The sequence below is a fragment of the Mauremys reevesii genome, linkage group 7 (assembly GCF_016161935.1).
Source record: "Mauremys reevesii isolate NIE-2019 linkage group 7, ASM1616193v1, whole genome shotgun sequence".
NCBI lineage: Eukaryota > Metazoa > Chordata > Testudines > Geoemydidae > Mauremys > Mauremys reevesii.
The window spans coordinates 66584700-66605348 of NC_052629.1; the positions used below are offsets into that span (position 1 = coordinate 66584700).

Here is a 20649-nt window from a genome sequence, read left to right on the forward strand (position 1 = left end):
CTACCTCAATCCCCCCTGCATTTACCAATGGATTTGATGTTCTTCCTGTACTAAAAACTGTTATGTAAGCTGCTGTGCGCCTCGGTTAAACAGCAGCCATATGCAGCCATATCCCTCCCTGTCTCCATTCTTGCTCTGGGAGGGAAATAAATTGTTGCTGACCAGAGGGTGCAGCTTATTCCCCCATCCCCTTGCACCTGATCAGATACTCTGGCCAGCTAGTAGAGGGAACGGAACCAAGGCTCCACCCAGCCACCCTCTTATTTGCTGTGGGGAGTATCCAGACAGCAGCAGGGGCTGTGTTCTGCACCAGATCAAAACCCAATGGCACAGTCTAGCCCAGGGGTCGGCAACCTTTCAGAAGTGGTGTGCCAAGTCTTCATTTATTCACTCTAATTTAAGGTTTCACGTGCCAGTAATACATCTTAACGTTTTTAGAAGGTCTCTTTCTATAAGTCTATAATATATAACTAAACCATTGTCATATGTAAGGTAAATAAGGTTTTTAAAATGTTTAAGAAGCTTCATTTAAAATTAAATTAAAATGCAGAGCCCCCCCAGACCAGTGGTCAGGACCCAGGCAGTGCGAGTGCCACTGAAAATCAGCTCACGTGCCACCTTTGGCACACGTGCCACGGGTTGCCTACCCCTGGTCTAGCCGATGTGAGAGATCCTTTAATGTGAATGGTGCAATATAAATGCAAGTTTTATCAACCCACAGAGCACCGCTTTCCTAAAGGTAAAGCCCCATTAATCCTGGTTCTGGAAAAAGAGTTCTTCGGTTCTTCTTGCCCCGATGAGCGTGATGAACGATGGGCTATTTCTCTGCTAGTTATCTGGACTGATTTCAGTGATGCTTGTGTACAGGAATCAATGGTACTTACAGCATGGGCCAGGTCAAAGGGGTGAAGGAAAGAAAGACGGCTCAAAGCACCATCTAGACGGAGATTTACCTCAGGGTGTTCCTCCTTGTAGAGCTTTGGAAGCAGCCTCACCATGACACAGACAGCACCTGGATGTATAATGGCACAGTTTCCCCCTTCCAACCTGCAGGAAATAGATGGGAAGAAGCTGTAACAGCATTGCTGACAAGGTTACACAAGGTGAGCCAGTTCCCCAGTGGACAACCGCATTGTTCACTGCTTGCATTGACCAGGTTCAGTGCTAAAAAGTAAACCAATGGACCAGCAACCTGGGACGGCCAGAAACAGAACCACCACCAAGATTCACCCTGCTAGAAGCACTGAAAGGTACAACCAAAGCTCAAATCTGACCTCGTGGATCATGACCCTAAAGACACCCAGGTGTGCAGAGCCATTTTTCAAATGACTCTGACTTGAAGAATTTGCTCCATAAAGAGTAAACTACAAAAAGTCTCTGATGCCTCCAGAGGCAGTGCCACATTCTCTGTTACTTGAGATCCAAGATCACAACCTAGGATCCAGCACTGAGCAAGATCTCTAGGATTCCCCAAACCAAGAGCAGCAAGTGGGGAAGGTACAGAGTGTGAATAAAATCAGAATGCCTTCCTGCGCAACCAAACCCTTCCCCAAACATCGAACCAACTCAGAACCTGCCTAGAGGGGGAGAAAGAGTTTGTGGTTATTTACTTTTCCCCACCATTTTTCATTTTTGCCACATGCCTCTGCCCATTCAGGGAGAGGAAAATGATGCATCAAAATCCACAGGGAAGTCTGCTCATGCCACATTACTGGCTAGAAGGAGGACATTCCGGTAACATGAGGAGAGAGCTGCTTTTTCATGAGATTTCTAGCTCAGGCTTTGCAGGCTCAGGATGTTTGGAGAAACACACAAATTTCTAGCTGAACCAAAGCTCCAGCCAGCTGAAAGATGTGAGCTGTACAGTATTATCAGATACACTGTCCTTTCCAATAGATCCTGGTGAATGAAACTCAGATAATGTCTGACAGCACTAATTGGATGTGAAAAATAAAACAGCAAGCACTATCACACTGTGTAAAACAGGAAGAATAAATAACAGGATAGGAATAAAAAAGGCCTTTATATGAAACTAAAAGAGAATAATGTCTGCAATAAATACCTGTTTGCCATTTCCAGGAGCCAATACTAACAGACCAGTGCAAAGTGACTAACGTGGGACACTGCCCCACAGTGACCAATGACTATTACTGCACTCTCAAGGCAAATGCTGTCTTATTAAATAGCGCTTGCAGAAAAAAATTACTTGTTTGTTATTCTTTAAGCTTAATAAGTCAAATTCAGCTCCAGTGCGAATGGCTGCAATTCCACTGATTTTACATCTACACCAAGGAGGAATGTGGCTCTGATGTTTGATGGCTAAACAAGCAAGGAGACACTTTTTTTTAAATAAACAAAGTTTGGGTGAAATCCTGGCCCCACTGACATCAAGGGCAAAACTCCCCTTAAATTCAGTGGGGCCTGGGTTCCATTATTTGTAGTTTTCACTCTTTAGCTGTGTTCGTATGACCAAATTCATCTGCTGCATAAGGCTGTTGAAATCAAGGGAATTTGTTACACCAGGGAGAAAGCGAGCCCCTTGTGTTTGGGGATCTTATGACACCGAACATGTCGGCAAAACTGCAAAAGAGACAACGTCAAGCAGTGTCACCAACTGTCGCCATTCTATCAATATGTGGTGCCTTTCTTAAAGCCCCAGCTCCTGGAGTCCTGTGATTACATGAGAAACTCAGCTTGCATTTAAAAAAGAAAGTTGTTTCTAGCCCTCATGGTTGTAGAGAAAAGCTGGAAAACCAGCCCCTGTTAGGCTCAAACACTAGGAGGTAAATAAAAAAAGAGCTAAATTCATGATTTTAAAAAATGTTAAGCCTCTCTCTTGATTTTTAGAGGCTGACTTATGATTTCTGAATGCTTTGGGTTGACAATGCTGTCCAAGTGCCCAGCCAGTGCCATAATTATGGATGGGCTAGAGCACAAAGAAGAACCAGCTTGAATCTCTGCCTGTCCCTGAACTGCACCTTCAAGGGCTGCATAGAACCCCCCCCCCCATGATTTTCCAATGGGCCCCACCACCTTCCTTCCCCACAATCATCCAAGAGACCTGTTGTGATTATTGGACTTACAAAGTTACCCTAAGCTCAGCTGTAAAAAGTACATGAACGTTCATAAGATGTTACAATAACCATGAAAAATAGGTCAAGTTATTTTCAGTAAATGACTATTGTAATAGGTGCAACAAAACCAGATGGAGAAACTCTACAAGTCCAATGAAAATGGCTACTGATATAAGTCAAAGCACTGTGGTGAGTTCAGATCTGGTAAAAAAAAAAAAAATGGGAACAAAGTTACTGTGCCAAGCTGGGCCTTATAGAAATGGGTTTAATTGGTGGACAAAATAATGAGGACAAAATATTCCATCCCTTTTACTCCTTTTTGCGGTTCTTAAGAAAAGACTTTGAGGGGTTAAAAAAAAGAATTCATTTCCTCTCCTCCCCTCATCTCCCAACCTGCCAGCACTGAAACTCATCTTGACCCACCTAAGGGACTTTCTTCCTGACAGGAAGCCGGCTGGCCTTGCTCTTGCTTAATGAACTTTGTTTTCACCTGTGAGTGCTGAAAGTCATCTCATTAGGACATCCACTCAGCCCATCAGTGGGGAGATCGAACTACCAGCACCACAAAGGCTCCTGAGATCAATGTTCCCTCTAATTTTTGACAGGCCGTGTGTGCAAAAAATTTCTTCTGTGCAAATTTTTGTGCTTCTGTGCAAATTTGTGTGTTTCACCTTGTGCACGGTGTTTCGGATCTGTGTGCACGCAGCTTAGAGGGAACAATGCCTGAGATCCTATATTATATTCCCTTGTTGTGTGACTTTCTCGCCCTGCCATTTCTTTCCTCCTATCCTCTCTCACTCTCTTGGCTTTTCATCGAATCCTGAAGTCAACTATTCTGTGTTCATCCAAACCTGCCTCGTCTAAGGAGAAAGAATCCAACCAGACCACAACCCTGACCAGACCGTAACTAACCAGGGGTCAAAGCTGCAGGCGTCGTGGTCAACTTGCCAGCCAAAGCATCCACTCATAACTAACCAGCGGTCCAGGGTTCCAAAAACATCAACACAAGCCGTATTTCTCCCATCTTTTCTATCCTGTCTCTCCTTCTCCTTGGGTTTGTCTGCTTGTTAACAGCAGGATAAGTGAATGCCCTCTACACACCAGGGTGGAATAAAATTAACCCTTTGCTTTTCATCAAGGGAAAGTTGTTCTGAAAATAAAAGACACTGATATTCTGACTCCACAAGGAAACAGATTTTGAGAAGGTCTGACTACGTTTGTTTTGCACAATCAATCACTCAAAGTTTCAATAGAAATACTAGTTTTAACTTCATGTGTTAAATCAATAAAGTTTCAATCTGAATGGAAGTTTTTTGGGTGTTTGCCACGTAAACAAGGAAAACCACGCACTCTGTTTAAAAACAACCCTGAACCATAGGGTTGCCCTGGAGTCTCCAGGAATTAAAGATTAATCTTTAATTAAAGATTATGTCATGGGATAAAACCGCCAGAAATGCTTCCACCAACCTTGACAACCCTACCAGCCTATCACTGTTTAACGTTGGACAGCGAAAGGGTTTATAAACACCTTTAACTCTTTAGGTCTTTCAGAGCAATTTCAGTACAACACCTACCTACCTCCCCCATGATCTTCCAATAGGCCCCAGGCCATCTCCTCTCTCCCAATGATCTTCCAAAAGGCCCCATCTCCCTGCCTGCCATACTCCAATAAGCCAGAGCTCCCTCCTCACTACTATCCTGTGAAAGGCCCTGTCTTCCTCTCCCCACTGCATGGCCCTGACCGAGGCCATCAGGTGCCATCACATTGTTGATCCCAAATCCAGTCAGGAGGCACCGCTACTTAAAACTAAGAGAGGGGGTGCTGGGGACAAAGTGAGCTGCCCCATTGAAGCTGAAGAGCCATTAAGCACAGTGAGCCTATGGAAAGGCAGTTGCTGCCGCCATTCTGCAGCAGGGGGCAATCTGGTTCCCAGAGATCAGCCTCCATTAAAACAGCTTGCGGCAAAATATTCTCTCTAATCACAGGAACGCAAGAGGGAGGGCGCCCGTCTGTCATACAAATCACTTTAGGCATTTGCACTGGAGCAAGAAACCCTGCTCATCTTCTCACAGGCCATAGCCAGTGGATGGAACTGTGGAGTGGTTTCAAAGGAGTTTGTCCTCACTCAAAGAGGCTGCACTTCAGATGAGATTGAAGAGCCCAATCCTGCATGGCCCTGTACTCTGTATAATCATTTACAGTAGGGCAAAGCAGGCATGGAGCAGGGATGGCTCTAGCTTCTTTGATGCCCCAAGCATGGCAGGCAGGCTGCCTTCGGCGGCATGCTTGCAGGAGGTCCGCCGGTCCCGTGGCTTTGGCTTACCCACTACCGAATTGCCGCAGAATCCGCGGGACTGGCGGACCTCCCACAGGCGCGCTGCTGAAGGCAGCCTGACTGCCACCCTCGCAGGGACTGGCAGGGCGCCCCCCGCGGCTTGCCGCCCCCAGCATGCGCTTGGAGCGCTGGTGCCTGGAGCCGCCGCTGACATGGAATACTACCAGCGGGATTTCACACCCACTGGGCACACAGGGAAGTGACTGCACAAGTCACCAGGCCCTTGGACTTCATCCCCTCCTTTCCCCAGGCACCTACTTTTCACTAACTGTTCAGTACTCGCCTGCAGGTTGGGGCCTCACAGGTAACGCATGGTTGTTACACATTGGTTCCCACTATACAGGGCCAGCTTCAGGCACCGGTTAAGGAAGCAGGTGCCTGGGGTGGCCAATAGAAAGGGGCAGCGCTCCGTCCGTTATTGGGGCGGCACAGCCCGGTGTGCGGCAGCAATTCGGCGGCAGGTCCTTCACTCCCTCTCTTCCTCTTCGGCTGCAGCTCAGTCGGGTTTTTCTTTTTTCTCTCTCTTTTTTTTTTTTTCCGCCGCTTGGTGCGGCAAAAAAGCTGGAGCCGGCCCTGCCACTATAGACCTGCCCAGCCTAGTAGAGCACCGGGGGCTGCAGCCTCTCACAGGGGGAAGTGTGAAGAGGGAGAAGCAGCTAAGGGGAAGCTGCAGGTTATCAGGAAAGCCAACCGTGTGCACTGGATTTCCCATGCCTATTTGCAGAGCATTCAATGCTGATGCCTAGGCAGTGAAAACTTCCTCACTCTCTTTGCAAGCCTCCTGGCTGCTGAGCTCAGCTCCCTCCTCTGCTGATGCCTCTGGCTAACATGGCTCTGCTCATGTCTCCAGGCACCATCTCCTCAGGGCACAAGAGGGCTCAAAAAGCTGGGGCACCCAAAACCAGAGGCCACTTGTATCTGACTGATCCAGCCAGAGTCCCATAATACAACCCCACAGTTCCTGACTCAGTCCCTGGAAGGCAGTACTAGAGAGGGGTCGAAGTAGGGCTTTGCCCCGGGGCACCTCTCAGGCCTAGTATCCTGGAGTAAGCATTCTAGTCCTTCACTCTCATAAGGGAACCTAACTACAGGCTGGTGGGTCTCATTGGGAAAAATATATCATCTGCGATATCAGGGCGGAGGATGGGGGACTGTCCATTGTCCTGCTGTCATCCAGCCAGAGCTGTTTCCTCATGCCTCCTGGTTGCCAGTCACTCCTCCTGTCCCCTGCTGCTGCCAGTCCCTGCTTGGCTCTCTGCTTCTCACCCAGCCTCTGCCCCAGCTCAGCCTGCTGCCCAGCCTGAGCGAGCCCCCTGCCTGCTGACCCAGGTCCCTCCAAGTTTCTCCTGGGCCAAGAGAAGAACACTAGTGAATGTGCCGCTCAGCATATTCACCACAGCATTTCATCTGAACTAGCTAGCCCATCCCCAGGTGGAATCCCACCTTCAGTACAAACCGGGGCATTCAGTAAGCATCTCTTGTGACCTGCTTTGAAGCCATTCTGACAGCTGGCCAAGGAAAACTACAAGGATTTTTCACACAGCTTCAGATAATGTCCAGATGAATCACAGCGGGCCAAATGCTGAGGTGCTAACCCAGTCTGCATTTAGCATTTACGCAACCAAGATTCCTATTAACTTCAACAAGCGTTTCCTATGAGTCAGGACGTCAAGGTTTGGCCTTCAAATGCGACTTAGTCATTTTCCTTCTTTAAAAGATAGCTGGAGATGCCTCCATGGTGACATGACCAGATCTGTAATCCTCTGTCGCTTGGATTCTAGCTCCAACCAGAAATACAGTGAATAGTATGTAAGAGCACAGGGAGATCTGAGCTGCAGCCAGGGACACAGGAAACTGCCAGAGATTTCCCCTGTCTCTTAAGGGAAGAAATGTAAACGTTGTGGGAAGGCACTACTTAATAAAAGATACCCAGAAACACAGATCTGACCTTCCAAGTGTTGCGGAAATCTCCCGGCCTTCCTTGAATGTCTTCCCTGACCTTCTTGCCTTGATATATATAAAATGAGGCAGACAGCATGGCTGCTTCCTTCATTTTTCCAGTACAGGGCATTTGAAATAAATAGTGATTTAGGCCTATTTACATTGCACCCAGTGACTGGAGGCAATCTTCTATCCCATTGCAGGAGTCAATATTGATTTGGGTGGTTTTGAGCAGAGGCTAAAAAATAGTTTTCAAATTCCAGTGACCTATAGCCTCTCTCTGGTACTTGATCAAAGAGACAGGATCACTCTGAAAGCTCACCCAGTATATAATCCAGAGCCCAGGGATAAGACAAAAAGCTCTCATAGCCCCTTGTCCCACTGAACCAAACAATTGTGTGCAGTTCTGTAGCCCTGTTGGTCCCAGGATATTAGAGAGGCAAGGTGGGTGAGGACATATCTTTTATTGGACCAACCTCTGTTGGCAAAAGAGACAAGCTTGTCCCTACTTTGTCCCTCTGAAGTCAAACACTGACATTTATGCTGCAATGTTCGCGGTCATTCACCTTTTATAAAGTAGCATTGTCTGCCTGCTAGAGCACAGGCCTGGGAGTGTGGACTCCTCAGCTTGATTCCTGACCCTCTCACTGACTCACTGTGTGACCTGGGGCAAGTAACACCACCTCTTGGCCTTGGTTGATGACCATTCTCCCTGTAAAATGCAGATAATACTATCAGCCTGCAGCTCAGGGGGCTTTGTCAGGCTTATTTCATGACTACATGTAAAATACTGTGGGCTCTTCAGTGACACCAGAAAACACCCAAATATTACTGCTCTTGGATGCTGGGGTCTTTCTATAATAAAGAATCAAAGACCTACCTGTCTTCAGGGTCTGCCCATGCCCTGTAGTCAGAGGCAGGTAATTTATTCTCCAGTGGTTTGAAGCTAGTACCATGCTCCTCCTGTTGATCTAGTTGTCCCTTCTGAACATCCCAGGGTGGTTCTTCTGCAGCAGGCTTTATCTCCAGGAAGCAGCTGTCCAGATGCAGGGTCCCTTTGATCATATGGTCAAGGAAACTCAGAATCCGTATGCAACTCTTGAGCCATGCTGGGAAAGGTTCTGACGAGTACAAGGCTGCGTTCAAGAACTCTGCAAACGTCCTTCCTTTCTCAAGCTGCACAGGGACTTGCTGGCTCCCCTGTGTCCAGAAGCAGCCGAGTGAGACGAGATCCTCCGCCAGCTTCTCAAAGAGGCCATTCCTTTGGAAGAAGTCACTGTTAATGGGGTCCAGGTGCAGAGCAGCGGCTATCCCCTGAAGTGTGTACAAAACAAGCTCCAGGATGAGGCTATGCCCCGTAGTTGCCCACGGCCCTGACGGCGGGTCCTGTAACGCACCTTCCATGTCAGAGAGAAGAGACAGGAGTCCATTGAATCCACTGCATGTTCTGAAAGCCGAATGGCACTTGGGGTTCTCCAGGATCCTCAGGAGAGACTGCGCAATTAGAGAGAAGGGAGACAAAGCAAGCGTTTAACCTCACGTCACATAAGGTAGGTACCAAGTTGGACTAGACAATGTTCTCAGAATTTTGATTTCACTAACATTTCAATTGTTGATCAAAAATGCGGGGGGAGAGGAGGAATGACATTTTTGCAAACCTTTCTTGCCTGTTTTTCAACCACCTCAAACATCAGGGAATTTAACGTGTTTTCCGAAGCCATCTATGCAGGCAGCCCTGAGGCTCAGGGATGGGGCTTACAAGGCTCCAAGCTAGCGGGCAAAGTTCCAGTCCGAAACACTGCCGGTCGCTAGCCTGTTTGGCCAAAGCAGAGACCAGGAGCAGTCAACTTCCAGGGGAAGGGAGGCTTCATGCTGCTCTTACAGGGAACTCTAGGTCAACAGCACTAGAAGAGGTGCCCCCACTGCTTGCCCCTGCAGCCAGAGTATATCTGCTTTACTGATGGGGGCAGCTGCACCCATCTCCTCCTGACTCATAAAGACCCCCTGATGAGGTGGGGCGGGTTGCCCCAGAGCAGTGGGGCTTGGAGTGAATACCCAACGGAGATGCATGAGGCAGTTCACCCCATCTCTGAGCTGTCACTTCAGGTTGTCTGCATATGCAGGCAGAGCTCACTGCAGCAGAGACATTGCTCATGGTTGTGAGCTTTTCTTCACAACCAGGAGGGCTAGAAACCTACTTTTGTCTAAAAGTGAGAGCTGAGATTTCAGCGTAATCTCCTCACTCAAGGAGACAGGACTATAGACGTGGGCCCACAGTGCCTAGGCCTTAAACCAGCCCGGCGCATTCCACATACCTTAGAGCAGAGATTATTTTAAAATAGTTTAAGCAAAACTTCTAGAGGCTGATGGGACTTTTCCAATAGCATCTACCAATGGCTACAACCAATGTATTGAAAAATATTCCACATTCAACTGGCACAGATAGAGTGACCATACAGAGCCATAATGGCTCATCAGATGTTAACCAGAACCCATTCTGCTCAAAACCAGCAACATAACATGGTCCAAAAGATATTTCAGAGAGTAAGTTCTCCTAGCACTAAACTAGCAATAACAGTTTCCTGTCTCCCAGGGACAAACAGAGTTAATGCTTGTATAGCATTTTGGAGACAAAAAGCGCTGAGGGTCTGATCCAAAGGCCACGCATGTCAGTAGGAGTCTTTCAGTGATTTCAATGGACTTTGTATCAGGCTATAAATGAGTGCTATGTATCACTGCATGTATTTAAAATCTAAACCATTCCACTGTAAGTCGAGATACTTTGGACCTGATTCAGGCCTCACTTACACTGGAATAATCTGAGTGTAAAAATCAGTGAGAGAAGAATGAGGCCCAGTTATTTGCATCTAACCCATCCCTAACTTTTCTTCCTTGTGCAATTTATTAAATGCAGAAGCCACAAGAGATAAACAGGGGTAACACACTTGGGATTTGGGTTTGTCTCTTGCTACTTTGAAGAACACTAAACCTTATGTTGGCTGAGAGTCATACAGAAAAGCCTCTCAAATCAAATGAGAGGCTTAATTCCAAATCCACTGAAGAAAAGCGTTTCTATCATAAATCTCTCTCTATAACAGGAGCTAGTACTATGAGAAAGGGCTTGCCAGAACTGTAGGAAGGGGGACTTTATTACTGTCATTCAATTTCGCATGATAATGTATCAAACCAGGCACAGACTCCTGAACAGGGAGTAAATTTAATAAGTTGGAGTTGAAGTTATCAGGATGGTTTTGACACATTTCAGGAAAGGTCAGCAGTAACAACATTTTCTCCGGCTCTAACTCGGTTACAATTTAATCGCCTATGAGTTAGTATTCCTCTGTCTTGAATCTATACAACTGGATGCCTGCTGGAAACCCCTAACTCAGTTATAGCTAACAGAATTTATTTCACATTCCATTATTTGTTATTCCTCATAATTGTCCACATGCCACTCTGGAATACGGGAGAGCTAATCACATTTGGGCTCGCAGTTTAACAGCTAAATATATATTAGCAAATCAATCTGAATTTGTGCATAACACAATCGCAGTCCCAAAGGGCACAGATAATAAATTCATTTGCTTACATTATGTTTTAACATGGTTATCATTTGTCAGAATTAGACATCAAAGCTGCATTTGTTCTCATATCAGTTCGGGAGCTGCACTTAACTTCTCCACCTTCAGCAAAAGTTTGTTTGCTCAGGTCAGAGCAACGGGCTTTGTCCCCTGGTTTGTCAGATTGTTTTAATGAGCACAGTTACTGTGCCACAAAGACTAGCTGCTGTGTTAGCAGCTAAGAGGGGACTTCAAATAAGGCCAGCTAATGAGTGTGGAATGCAATCCCAGATTAATGCTGCTGCTTTCTAGTTTGCCAACCAAGGGCCTAATCCAGAGTAAATCATTGGGGTTCTTTCCATTTACTTTAATGGATTTTTTATCAGGCCTCTAGGAATACATTAGAGAATATGAGTAAATTTCTTTCCATCCCCTTTATCACCTTCTCTCCAACTGAAACCAGATCCTTTTCTGATTTACCCTGGTATATGTGAGCAATGACCCCCCATTGAGGTCAATGGAGTTACACCTCTGCAAATGAAACCTGAATCAAGCCATTTGTTTCATCCCCACACCCAACTCAGCTGCTACCTTTACCCTCTTCTACGTCCTCTCACTTCCTCTTTGTAAGTCTCAGCTTCCTCTCCCATCTGTCTCCCTTTTCTCCTTCTGCTGTAGCTGTACTCAACAATATGTAAACTGCAATTCTGTAGCCATTATTTCTCTATTATACATCTATTTTAACTCTCTAAAGCATTTTGCAAGACATTAGGGAGTGTCTGTGCACACACCAATGATTAAAACACTCAGTGACTAGCACCCAAACAACCTTAACTCTGCCCCTGCATTTGATTTCACTTTCCTGCTGGTAATGAGGCTGGGAGCCACCAGCCATCTAAACCAGGAATATTCAGAGTAGACGACGAAGCAAATGGGAAGCAATGTTAATCACCTTTAGCAAGTCCAGTTTCAGGTACAGCTCCCCTTGAGTGGAAGAGCAGAGGGCCCCAATAATTATGCTCATGTACTCTTCGGTGTTGATGACGGACAGCTGCTCCAAGATACAGAGGGTATCACTTCGGTAGCACTCATCATCCAGAAATATCTTGATGTATGGTACCATCCCATAATCTTTTATAACAACTAGGAATCAATCAGATGCCATTTGTTAGTTCAATTGGTGCCCATATAACTGAGCATGGTTTATGTCCAATCACAATATAGGTTTGAACACAGAGGCAAATTTTCCATGTTAACTGTGCACTATCACAAGGCTCCAACTGCACACACCTAGTGTGTGTGTGCGCAAGTATCCAGTTTGTGTGCACAAATCAGTTACTAGTGCCAGCACATAACGGGTCTAGTGTCTAAGTGGATATGTAGATACCTGGAAACAGGTACCATGTAAGAAAATCCAGTAGAATGGATGGCTGTGTTATTTTCCTCGGTCTACAACTAAGTCATTGTATAAATCATCCCGGATTTCACTACAGAGTAGGTGACTAGGGACAAATTAGGGATTACTGGGGGAAGGACTCACTCATACAAAATATGTATGTCTTTAAAATATTTCCTTCTTTGCATCTAGTGAATAGAGCACTAGACTAGGACTCAGGAGACCTGGGTTCTATTTCTGACTCAGCTGCTCGGTGACTTTAGGCAAGTCACTTCATCGCTCTGCGCCTCAGTTTCTCCTCCCATCCTTTGACCCTCTTGCCTATTTAGACCAAGATCTTACAGGCAGGGCCTATTGCTCAGTGTTTGTACAGTACCTAGCATAATGGGGCCCAGATCTCAGCTGGGACATGCAAACTAGGATGACCAGATGTCCCAATTTTATAGGGACAGTCCCGATTTTTGGGTCTTTTTCTTATATAGGCTCCTATTACCCCCCACCCCCGTCCCGATTTTTCACATTTGCTGTCTGGTCACCCTAATGCAAGCACTACTGTAATACAATTAAACATGCTGTAACAATGTCTGAACTATTAAGAGAAACTCAAAAGGAAACGAACCTTTAAAATGAAGAGGAAGTTTTCCTCTTGGCCTAGTGGATTATGGGGGTTTTCACGCTGCTGCTCTGAAGTATGTAATAATGTAATGAAATTTAACATCCATGGGAGGGGGGATACCAAAGAAGCCCCCACCACAGTAGCATTTAAGTTCAAAAAGGGGAACTATACAAAAATGAGGAAGCTAGTTAAAGGAAAATTAAAAGGAACAGTCACAAGAATGAAATGCTGGCAAGCTGCATGGAAACTTTTTAAAAACACCATCATAGAGGTTCAAATTAAATGTATACCCCCAATTAAAAGAAAATGTAAGAGGATAAAAAAAATGCCCCCATGGCTAGACAACAGAATAAAAGAAGTGGTTAGAGGCAAAAAGGCATCCTTTAAAAATTGGAAGTCAAATCCTACCGAGGAAAACAAAGGAGCATAAACTCTGGGAAGTCAAGTGTGAAAGTATAATCAGGAAGGCCAAAAAAGAATTTGAAAAGCAACTAGCAAAAGACACAAAAACTAAACAGAAAAAAAAAATTACATACATCAGAATCAGGAAGCCTGCCAAATAATCAGTGGGGCCACTGGAGGCTCAAGGTGCTAAAGGAGCACTCAAGGGACAAGGCCATTGTGGAGAAGCTAAATGAATTGTTTGCAACCATCTTCACTGCAGAGGATGTGAGGGAGGTTCCTATACCTGAGCCATTCCCTTTAGGTGACATATCTGAGGAACTGTCCCAGATTGAGGTGTCAGAAGAGGAGATTTTGGAACAAATTGATAAACTAATAACTAAACACCAGGACCAGATGATATTCACCCAAGAGTTCTGAAGGACCTCAAATGTGAAATTACAGAACTACTAACTGGTGTATAACGCAGCACTTAAATCAGTGTCTGTACCAGATGACTGGAGGATAACTATTGTAATGTGGATTTTTTAAAAAAGGCTCCAGAGGCGATTCTGGCAATTAGAGGCCAGTTAGCCTAATTTCAGTACCAGACAAATTGGTTGAAACTATAGTAAAGAAAAGATTTATCAGACACATAGATGAACTCAATTTCTTGAGGAAGAGTCAACACAACTTTTGTAAGGAAAATCATGCCTCACCAATCTATTAGAATCCTTTGTAAGGGTAAAGAAATATGTGGACAAGGGTGAACCAGTGGACCTGGGCTTTCAGAGAGCCTTTGACAAGGTCCCTCACCAAAGGCTCTTAAGGCAAGTAAGCAGTCATGGGATTAGAGGGAAGGTCCTCTCATAAATCAGTAACTGGTTAAAAGACAGGAAATAAAGGGCAGGAATAAATGGACAGTTTTCACAGTGCAGACATAGATACAAGTGTCTCCCAAGAATATGTACTGGAACCAGTGCTGTTCAATATATTCATAAATGATCTGGAAAAATGGGTAAACAGTGAGGTGGCAAAATTTGCAGACAATACCAAATTACTCAAGATAATTAAGTCCAAAGCAGACTGTGAAGAGTTATAAAGTGATCTCACAAAACTGGATGACTAGGCAACAAAATGGCAAATGAAATTCAATGTTGATAAATTCCAAGTAGTATACATTGGAAAACAATCCCAATTATATATACAAAATGATAAGTTCTAAATTAGCTTTTACCACTCAAGAAAGATCTTGGAGTCATTGTGGATAGTTCTCTGAAAACATCTGTTCAGCATGCAGCGGCAGTCAAAAAAAACAGAATTTTAGGAATCATTAGGAAAGGGACAGATAGTAAGACAGTATCATAATGCCCCTATACAAATCCATGGTGTACTCACATCTTGAACACTGAGCACAGTTCTAGTCTCACTATCTCAAAAAAGGTACATTGGAAATGGAAAAACTACAGGAAAGTGCAACAAAAATGATTAGCAGTTTGGAACAGCTTCCATATGAGGAAAGATTAATAAGACTGGGACTTATCAGCTTGGAAAAGAGACAGCTAAGAGGGGGATATAATAGAGGTCTGTAAAATCATGACTGGTGTAGAGAAAGTGAATAAAGAAGTGTTATTTATTCCTTCATGTAACATAAGGACCAGGAGTCACCCAATGAAAATAATAGGCAGCAGGTTTAAAACAAACAAAAGGAAGTACTTCTTCACACGAGGCACAGTCAACCTCTGGGACTTGTTGTCAGGGGATGTTGTGAAGGTCAAAACTATAATAAGGTTTTAAAAAGAACTAGATAAGTTCATGGAGGATAGGTCCATCAATGGCCATTAGCCAAGATGGTCAGGGATGTAACCCCATGCTCTGGGTGTCTCTAAGTCTCTGACTGCTAGATGCTGGGACTGGACAACAGAGGATGGATCACTCAATAACTGCAGTGTTCTGTTAATTCCCTCTGAAGCATCTGACACTGGCCACTGTCAAAAGGCACGATACTGGGCTAGATGGACCATTGGTCTGATCCAGTATGGCCATTCTTATGTTCTTACACATTAGGTATTGGCCACAGCTGGAAGACGGGAGCCAGAGTAGATGGACCAATGGCATAATGCAATATGGCCATTGCTACATTCCTGGCTATCCAACATGATTTCTGAATAAAACATACAAACAGAAGAAGGGAGTTGGATGCTCATTATGCTGTACCCAGGCCATCTAATACCAAGTATCACGGAGGCGATGCTGTGACAGTTGAAACATCTTCTCTTACCAGCGTTCCTCACAGATCCCAGGACAAGGGCAGCAACCATCTTCAGCATCACACAGGTTAGCTCTTTCTCAGTGCCTTGCTCGAGACAGGGTGCTTGGGTCCCAGCTGCATATGCAAAACAAAGAGAGTTCCCCCCAAATATCCCACAAGACACCTGGTTACTGGTAACTAGAATTCCTCTCAGCACAAGTGTTCAGCAAATACGACTCCCATGAATGCTGGCACAGTCTACATGAAACCTACAGCACCTGATAAAATACTGAGAGAGAGGAAGGATGGTCCAATAGTCAGGGTGCTAACCTGGAACTCTGGAGACCTGGGGTCAATACCTTTGCTTTGCTACAGACTTCCTGTGTGACCTTGGCTAAGCCACTTAGTCTCTCTGCACCTCAGTTGCCCATCTGTATAATGGGAATAATGGCTCTGCTCTACCACACTGGGATGCTGTGAGTATAATACAGTAAAGACTGTGAGGTGCTCAGACAGTATGGTAAAAGGACCTATGATAGATATGTCCATATTGTCTTTTCAGCTAGCAGAATAATCAGAACCTCCTTCCATTACTAGACAAGACTCTTCATTAAGGCACAGGGCTCATGTCAGTGACTTAAGAATGAAAATACATTAAAGAATATAGTAGTGATCAAAAACCAAATTGTTACTAACCAGGAAATTCAGAATTAAAGTGATACTTAAAAGGATGCCAAACATTTTAAAGTCTGAAAACGCATCATTAAAGCACCCAAACAACCTAAACTCTGCCCCTGCAGCGAAGCCAGCGTCTAACCTTCCTGTCAGTGTTCCTTTTGTACCTAGGGTCTGGCTCCCCTGTCTAGAACAGATGCTTCTAGTTTGGCCAATTAAGAGGGGCTATAAAAGCACCTGAGGCTATAAAAAGCCAGGCAGTCAGTAAGGAAGAGGGAGCAGGAACAACAGTAAGTTCCCTTGGAGAGGCTGCCACAGTCCCCTGGGAGGAGGGGCAGTGAGGAAAAGGGCCTCTGGGGGAGAGCCCTGGGAGGCAGTGCTCAGTCAATAGAGTACTGCAGTGAGCCCTAAGCAGGAAGGACTGAGAGAAGCAGAGGGGAAAACCCCCAGGGAGCCAAGGACACGCCCATGTTGTTTTCCTCTCTGTTTGGAAAATAAAACTGTGCCTAGGAAGAGACTCTGGGAGTGGCCGTGGGTGCTCCGGGGACCTTGCTGTGACCACAATGAGATAACCTGAGCCTGATTTTCAGAGAGGCTGAGTGCTGCAGCTCCCAGTGACTAACTGGAAATGAGAATAGTCAGCACCTGTGAAAGTCAACCCCAGGCTCTCAAGTTGGGCTCCCAAGGAACCCAAAGTGAGACGCTAATTTTGGTAACTTGGGCCGACTTTTTAATGGCTGCCACTGGAGACAAAACTGCTGAGAGAGGTTAAGTCCTGTGGTTGATGCATAGCCCATAAGCTGCATCATATGATGAGTGGAACTGGAGAAAGTCAGATTTCAGGAGGGAACTAGTTTGGTGTGGCATCAGCAGCTCAGGAATTTAAGCCAGGGCCAGGCAGCTTCCATACAAACTCTAGCACCTTGGCATGTAATACTGGCCTTTCTACATGCTCAGTGTAGATCTCTTTCCTACAACTCTGCCTGCCCCACCACTCATTGCTAATGAAACAAGCTGTACCTGTCTTCCTCAGGATCTTGGCTTGCTTCCTCAGCTGAGTCAGCAGCTGGCCCAAGAGCCCAGAGTCTCTGAATATGTCAGTGAAGAGCAAGTCCCTCTTGGTGATGCTGTGAAGGCACCTCAGAGCAGCTATGGTGCAGGATGGCACCAAGTTCTCCTTTATCAAACACTCAACCTTCTTCAGGATTTCATGCGGGATGTAGGACAGTTCTAGCACAACTGATTCCACCAGCTGGAAGAACTGTATCTGAACCAGGTGCGGTTTGAGGGGGATGATGTCAGTGAACTGGGAGATGGGCTGTAGTGTCCATTCCAGGAGGAAGAAGTTCATTGTGTCCCAGGCCCACATGGTTTTTATAGCCAGTAAGATTCTCCTACAGAGGTGCAGGTCGCTGGTTTTCTGGAAGATGGACTGCAACACCTGAAAAGCCTGGAGGTTTTTCACTGTCATTCCTGAGAAACAGAAATCAAGACAGATCATTTTAACCACTCTTATCTCAAGCCCAATACAGACGCCCTATCTGCACTATTAAGGCATACCTAAGAGCACAAGTCAGACAGATCCAATCTCAGCAAGTATTGGAGCATAGGGGAACAGGGGAAAAGTGGGAACACCCCTCTCCTGATTGTCCTCAGGACCCAGAACTGTGCAGGGGTGACCCACAACATAACTTAACTTTATGCAGTACCCCAACTCCCCTGAGCCACGTGGGCTTAGGGAAGAAAAATTTCCAGGGAGGAGCCGGCCCCAGGGTCCAGAGAAACTGAAGTTGGCAGGAGCAGGCACAAGAGCAGCCTCAGTGGGTACCGCAGGAAGGACTGGCAGGCATGGCGGATGCCATGAAAGTGTTTTCTACAGGTCTGACTCCAGACATTCTCTGTCCTGTGCTGACTTGCTATTTGCTCCTGGCCCCTCCTGCCTTCTAATCCCCAGTCTCTGCACCTCGGCCTCACTCCACTTCCCCTCCATAGCCTCTTTTCCCTTGCCCTGTCCCACTCCCTCCCTCCCCTGGTGTCTCGGCTTAGCTAGTCCCCTCCCAACCAAACCCCACTCCACAAAATTTAAACAAAAACAAAAATAGTGATGCCAGCATGGTGCTGGGAAACCATCCCACTGATCCCTCTGTAGGTTCTACCCCTTTCTCCACGCTGGGCCTGTCTTGTCTATTTAGACTGTAAGCTGTTCAGATCAGGGACTTTGTGGGTAGTGCAATTGTGGGTGGTCCACAGGCAGTACCAAATTATTACTCAGAACAGGTAAAAAACTGTGTTTAGAGACAATAGAAATGTTTTGAATGGAAAATCCTCATTGCAAAGCTACCCCTTTCTTACAACGTCAGCATTTTTTTAAATGAAAAATTGTTGGTTTGCTAAGTTTTCATCAAATTTTCCATGTATCCTTTTAGGCCCCACATCTTGCAAACACTTACACATCTGTATAAGTCCCCACTGGGATGCCTTGGGGCTGTATAGTTAAGACTTAGATATAAGAACGTTTTCAAAAGTGATTTTTTTTAAACAGTCCCACTATGTGACTATGCTGATAGAATAATTTGGGTTTTTTTATATTTCTCATTGTAAAATGAGTTTTTTTTTTGATAAGCACGGTTTGTGATTTTTTTAAAGAAATATTGTAAATTATTTTGAACATTTACATGATATTTTGCCCATTTGCCAGCCAGCTGTACTGACTGTGTTATCCATGCCATGTGGGTTATGGCACCTCTCCACTGCAGCTGCCAGTGTGAACGGCAGCGTGTGTAGATGTACCCATGCTAGCTGTACTCTAGTTAGCTTGCTAAAAATAAAAGTGAGGATGCAGTGCCTAGGCCTCAGCACTGGCTGCACAAGCATGTTCGTACCCCGGGGGCGTCAGGCGGGCCTGTGCAACCCACGCTGAATCCCACATCACACAGTTCTCACTTCTATTCTTAGCAAACTAGCAGCCATTAAACCAGACATGAGCTGCTGTTCATACCCCTGGTCACAATGTAGATGTAACCTTAGCACTGCAGATGCACACATGCAATCATGTACCTTTTCTTCTGTCATGCCCATGCTGTGCATAATGGTTTATTTTCCCATGCTAAGCCCACACTAATATTTGTATGTGTATATACAGTACCAGAGGATTGTCTCTGTTCAAAATCAAAGTGCGGTAGCTGAGGATGTGTAATGTTGCCAGAAACTTTCAGTTCAGTTTTCCCACAGACTGTGAGGCAAGTCAATAGATCCAGCACCTCTTCGACATGGTGGTCTCCTTCACTGTGCAGAGATCCCTCCCACCTAAAAACAAAGAGCGGGGTATGTAGTCATATGTTTGTGGCTCAGTAATATTTACAATAACCAGGTCCTTTTATGAACCCATTCTACAGGGACACCAGATACTGAAGTAACAATTTCTCACTTTTCTCCCTCCCCCAGATCCTTCCACCAAAGTAATCTGTTATGCTTTCTGTTGCACTGATTGGACAACTGATTGAACTGAATTGTTCTCCAGATAATCTGACAGTTTGACTAACTCCACAGTTGGATCAGGGGAAGAACTACAAACTGAATCAGATAATCAAAAGGATGAGGTCAATAAGTCACTGCAAAAGAGGAAACTAGCCAATATTGAAATTAAGTCCCATCACATGTACCACTAGAAATACAATCCACAGCACCAGTTGGAAAAGGGGAAATTGTTCACAAAAAATATATCCTGATTTTTTGGGTCAAAATTAACAAATTTATAATTTAAAAAACAAATCAAAATTTGGAATATTTCAGACAGCTCTAGAAATCCAACTCAGAATGTTAGCCCTGTACTTAAAAATAAAATAAAAAAGGAAACACAATTAGCAAAATATAAATCATAAACATATATAATTCTTTAGTTTCTACAAAACTGCCTGAGATTTACAGATGCATGGGCCCACTGAAAGGGGAAGACATTGTTTAATCTGAGATGTGTGCTATCCATATGGGATTTAGACACATGGCTAGTGCACTGAAGTCTCTGTTAAACCATAGGCTGGTTCCAAACATCTCCCAGATTTGCAGTAGCTTAGATCAAAGGGAGAAAGAGCAAGTGGTGAAAAGCAGTCAGCCATATATCATGTTGTTATGTACACTGCTCTTATGATTGGGACTGGTGCAATCTTTCTCCTCAAACCTATTTGTGCACAGGTATGTGTGCCTGAACAAGCTATCATTAGAAATTAGAAAAGCCTCAGGGAATAAAAGACCATCTTTTCCCCTTCTAGGGTTTTCAATGGGGATAGGGGGCAGATGATTGTGACACTGGCAGGCTGGGTGGTAGCTCTTGCCAAGGCTGCAGGCATTAGCTAATAACAGACAAACTCATAGCTGGAGACCAGACCAGGTCACTTATGTATTAGTGTTGCGCAAAATAGG

The 20649-nt window shown here is 45.1% G+C and overlaps 1 protein-coding gene across 14 annotated transcripts in view; it reads right to left on the reverse strand.

The window, feature by feature from the left end:
* The window catches only part of WDFY4 (WDFY family member 4), a 251942-nt gene that overhangs the window by 185807 nt on the left and 45486 nt on the right, over nucleotides 1–20649 (reverse strand). For 13 of the 14 annotated variants that reach the window (XR_005601150.1, XR_005601151.1, XM_039546658.1 and 10 more), the window contains 6 exons: nucleotides 19376–19536; nucleotides 17251–17703; nucleotides 15586–15690; nucleotides 11864–12054; nucleotides 8232–8845; nucleotides 954–1047 (listed from right to left, as the gene is read on the reverse strand). Coding sequence is in view for 12 of the 14 variants with exons in the window: in XM_039546658.1 (XP_039402592.1) it covers nucleotides 954–1047; nucleotides 8232–8845; nucleotides 11864–12054; nucleotides 15586–15690; nucleotides 17251–17703; nucleotides 19376–19536 (1618 nt within the window). In the remaining 2 variants the exon portion in view is untranslated. Of the gene's footprint in view, nucleotides 1–953; nucleotides 1048–8231; nucleotides 8846–11863; nucleotides 12055–12926; nucleotides 12959–15585; nucleotides 15691–17250; nucleotides 17704–19375; nucleotides 19537–20649 lie in introns of those variants that run through there. The other variant, XM_039546664.1, reaches the window with a different exon arrangement.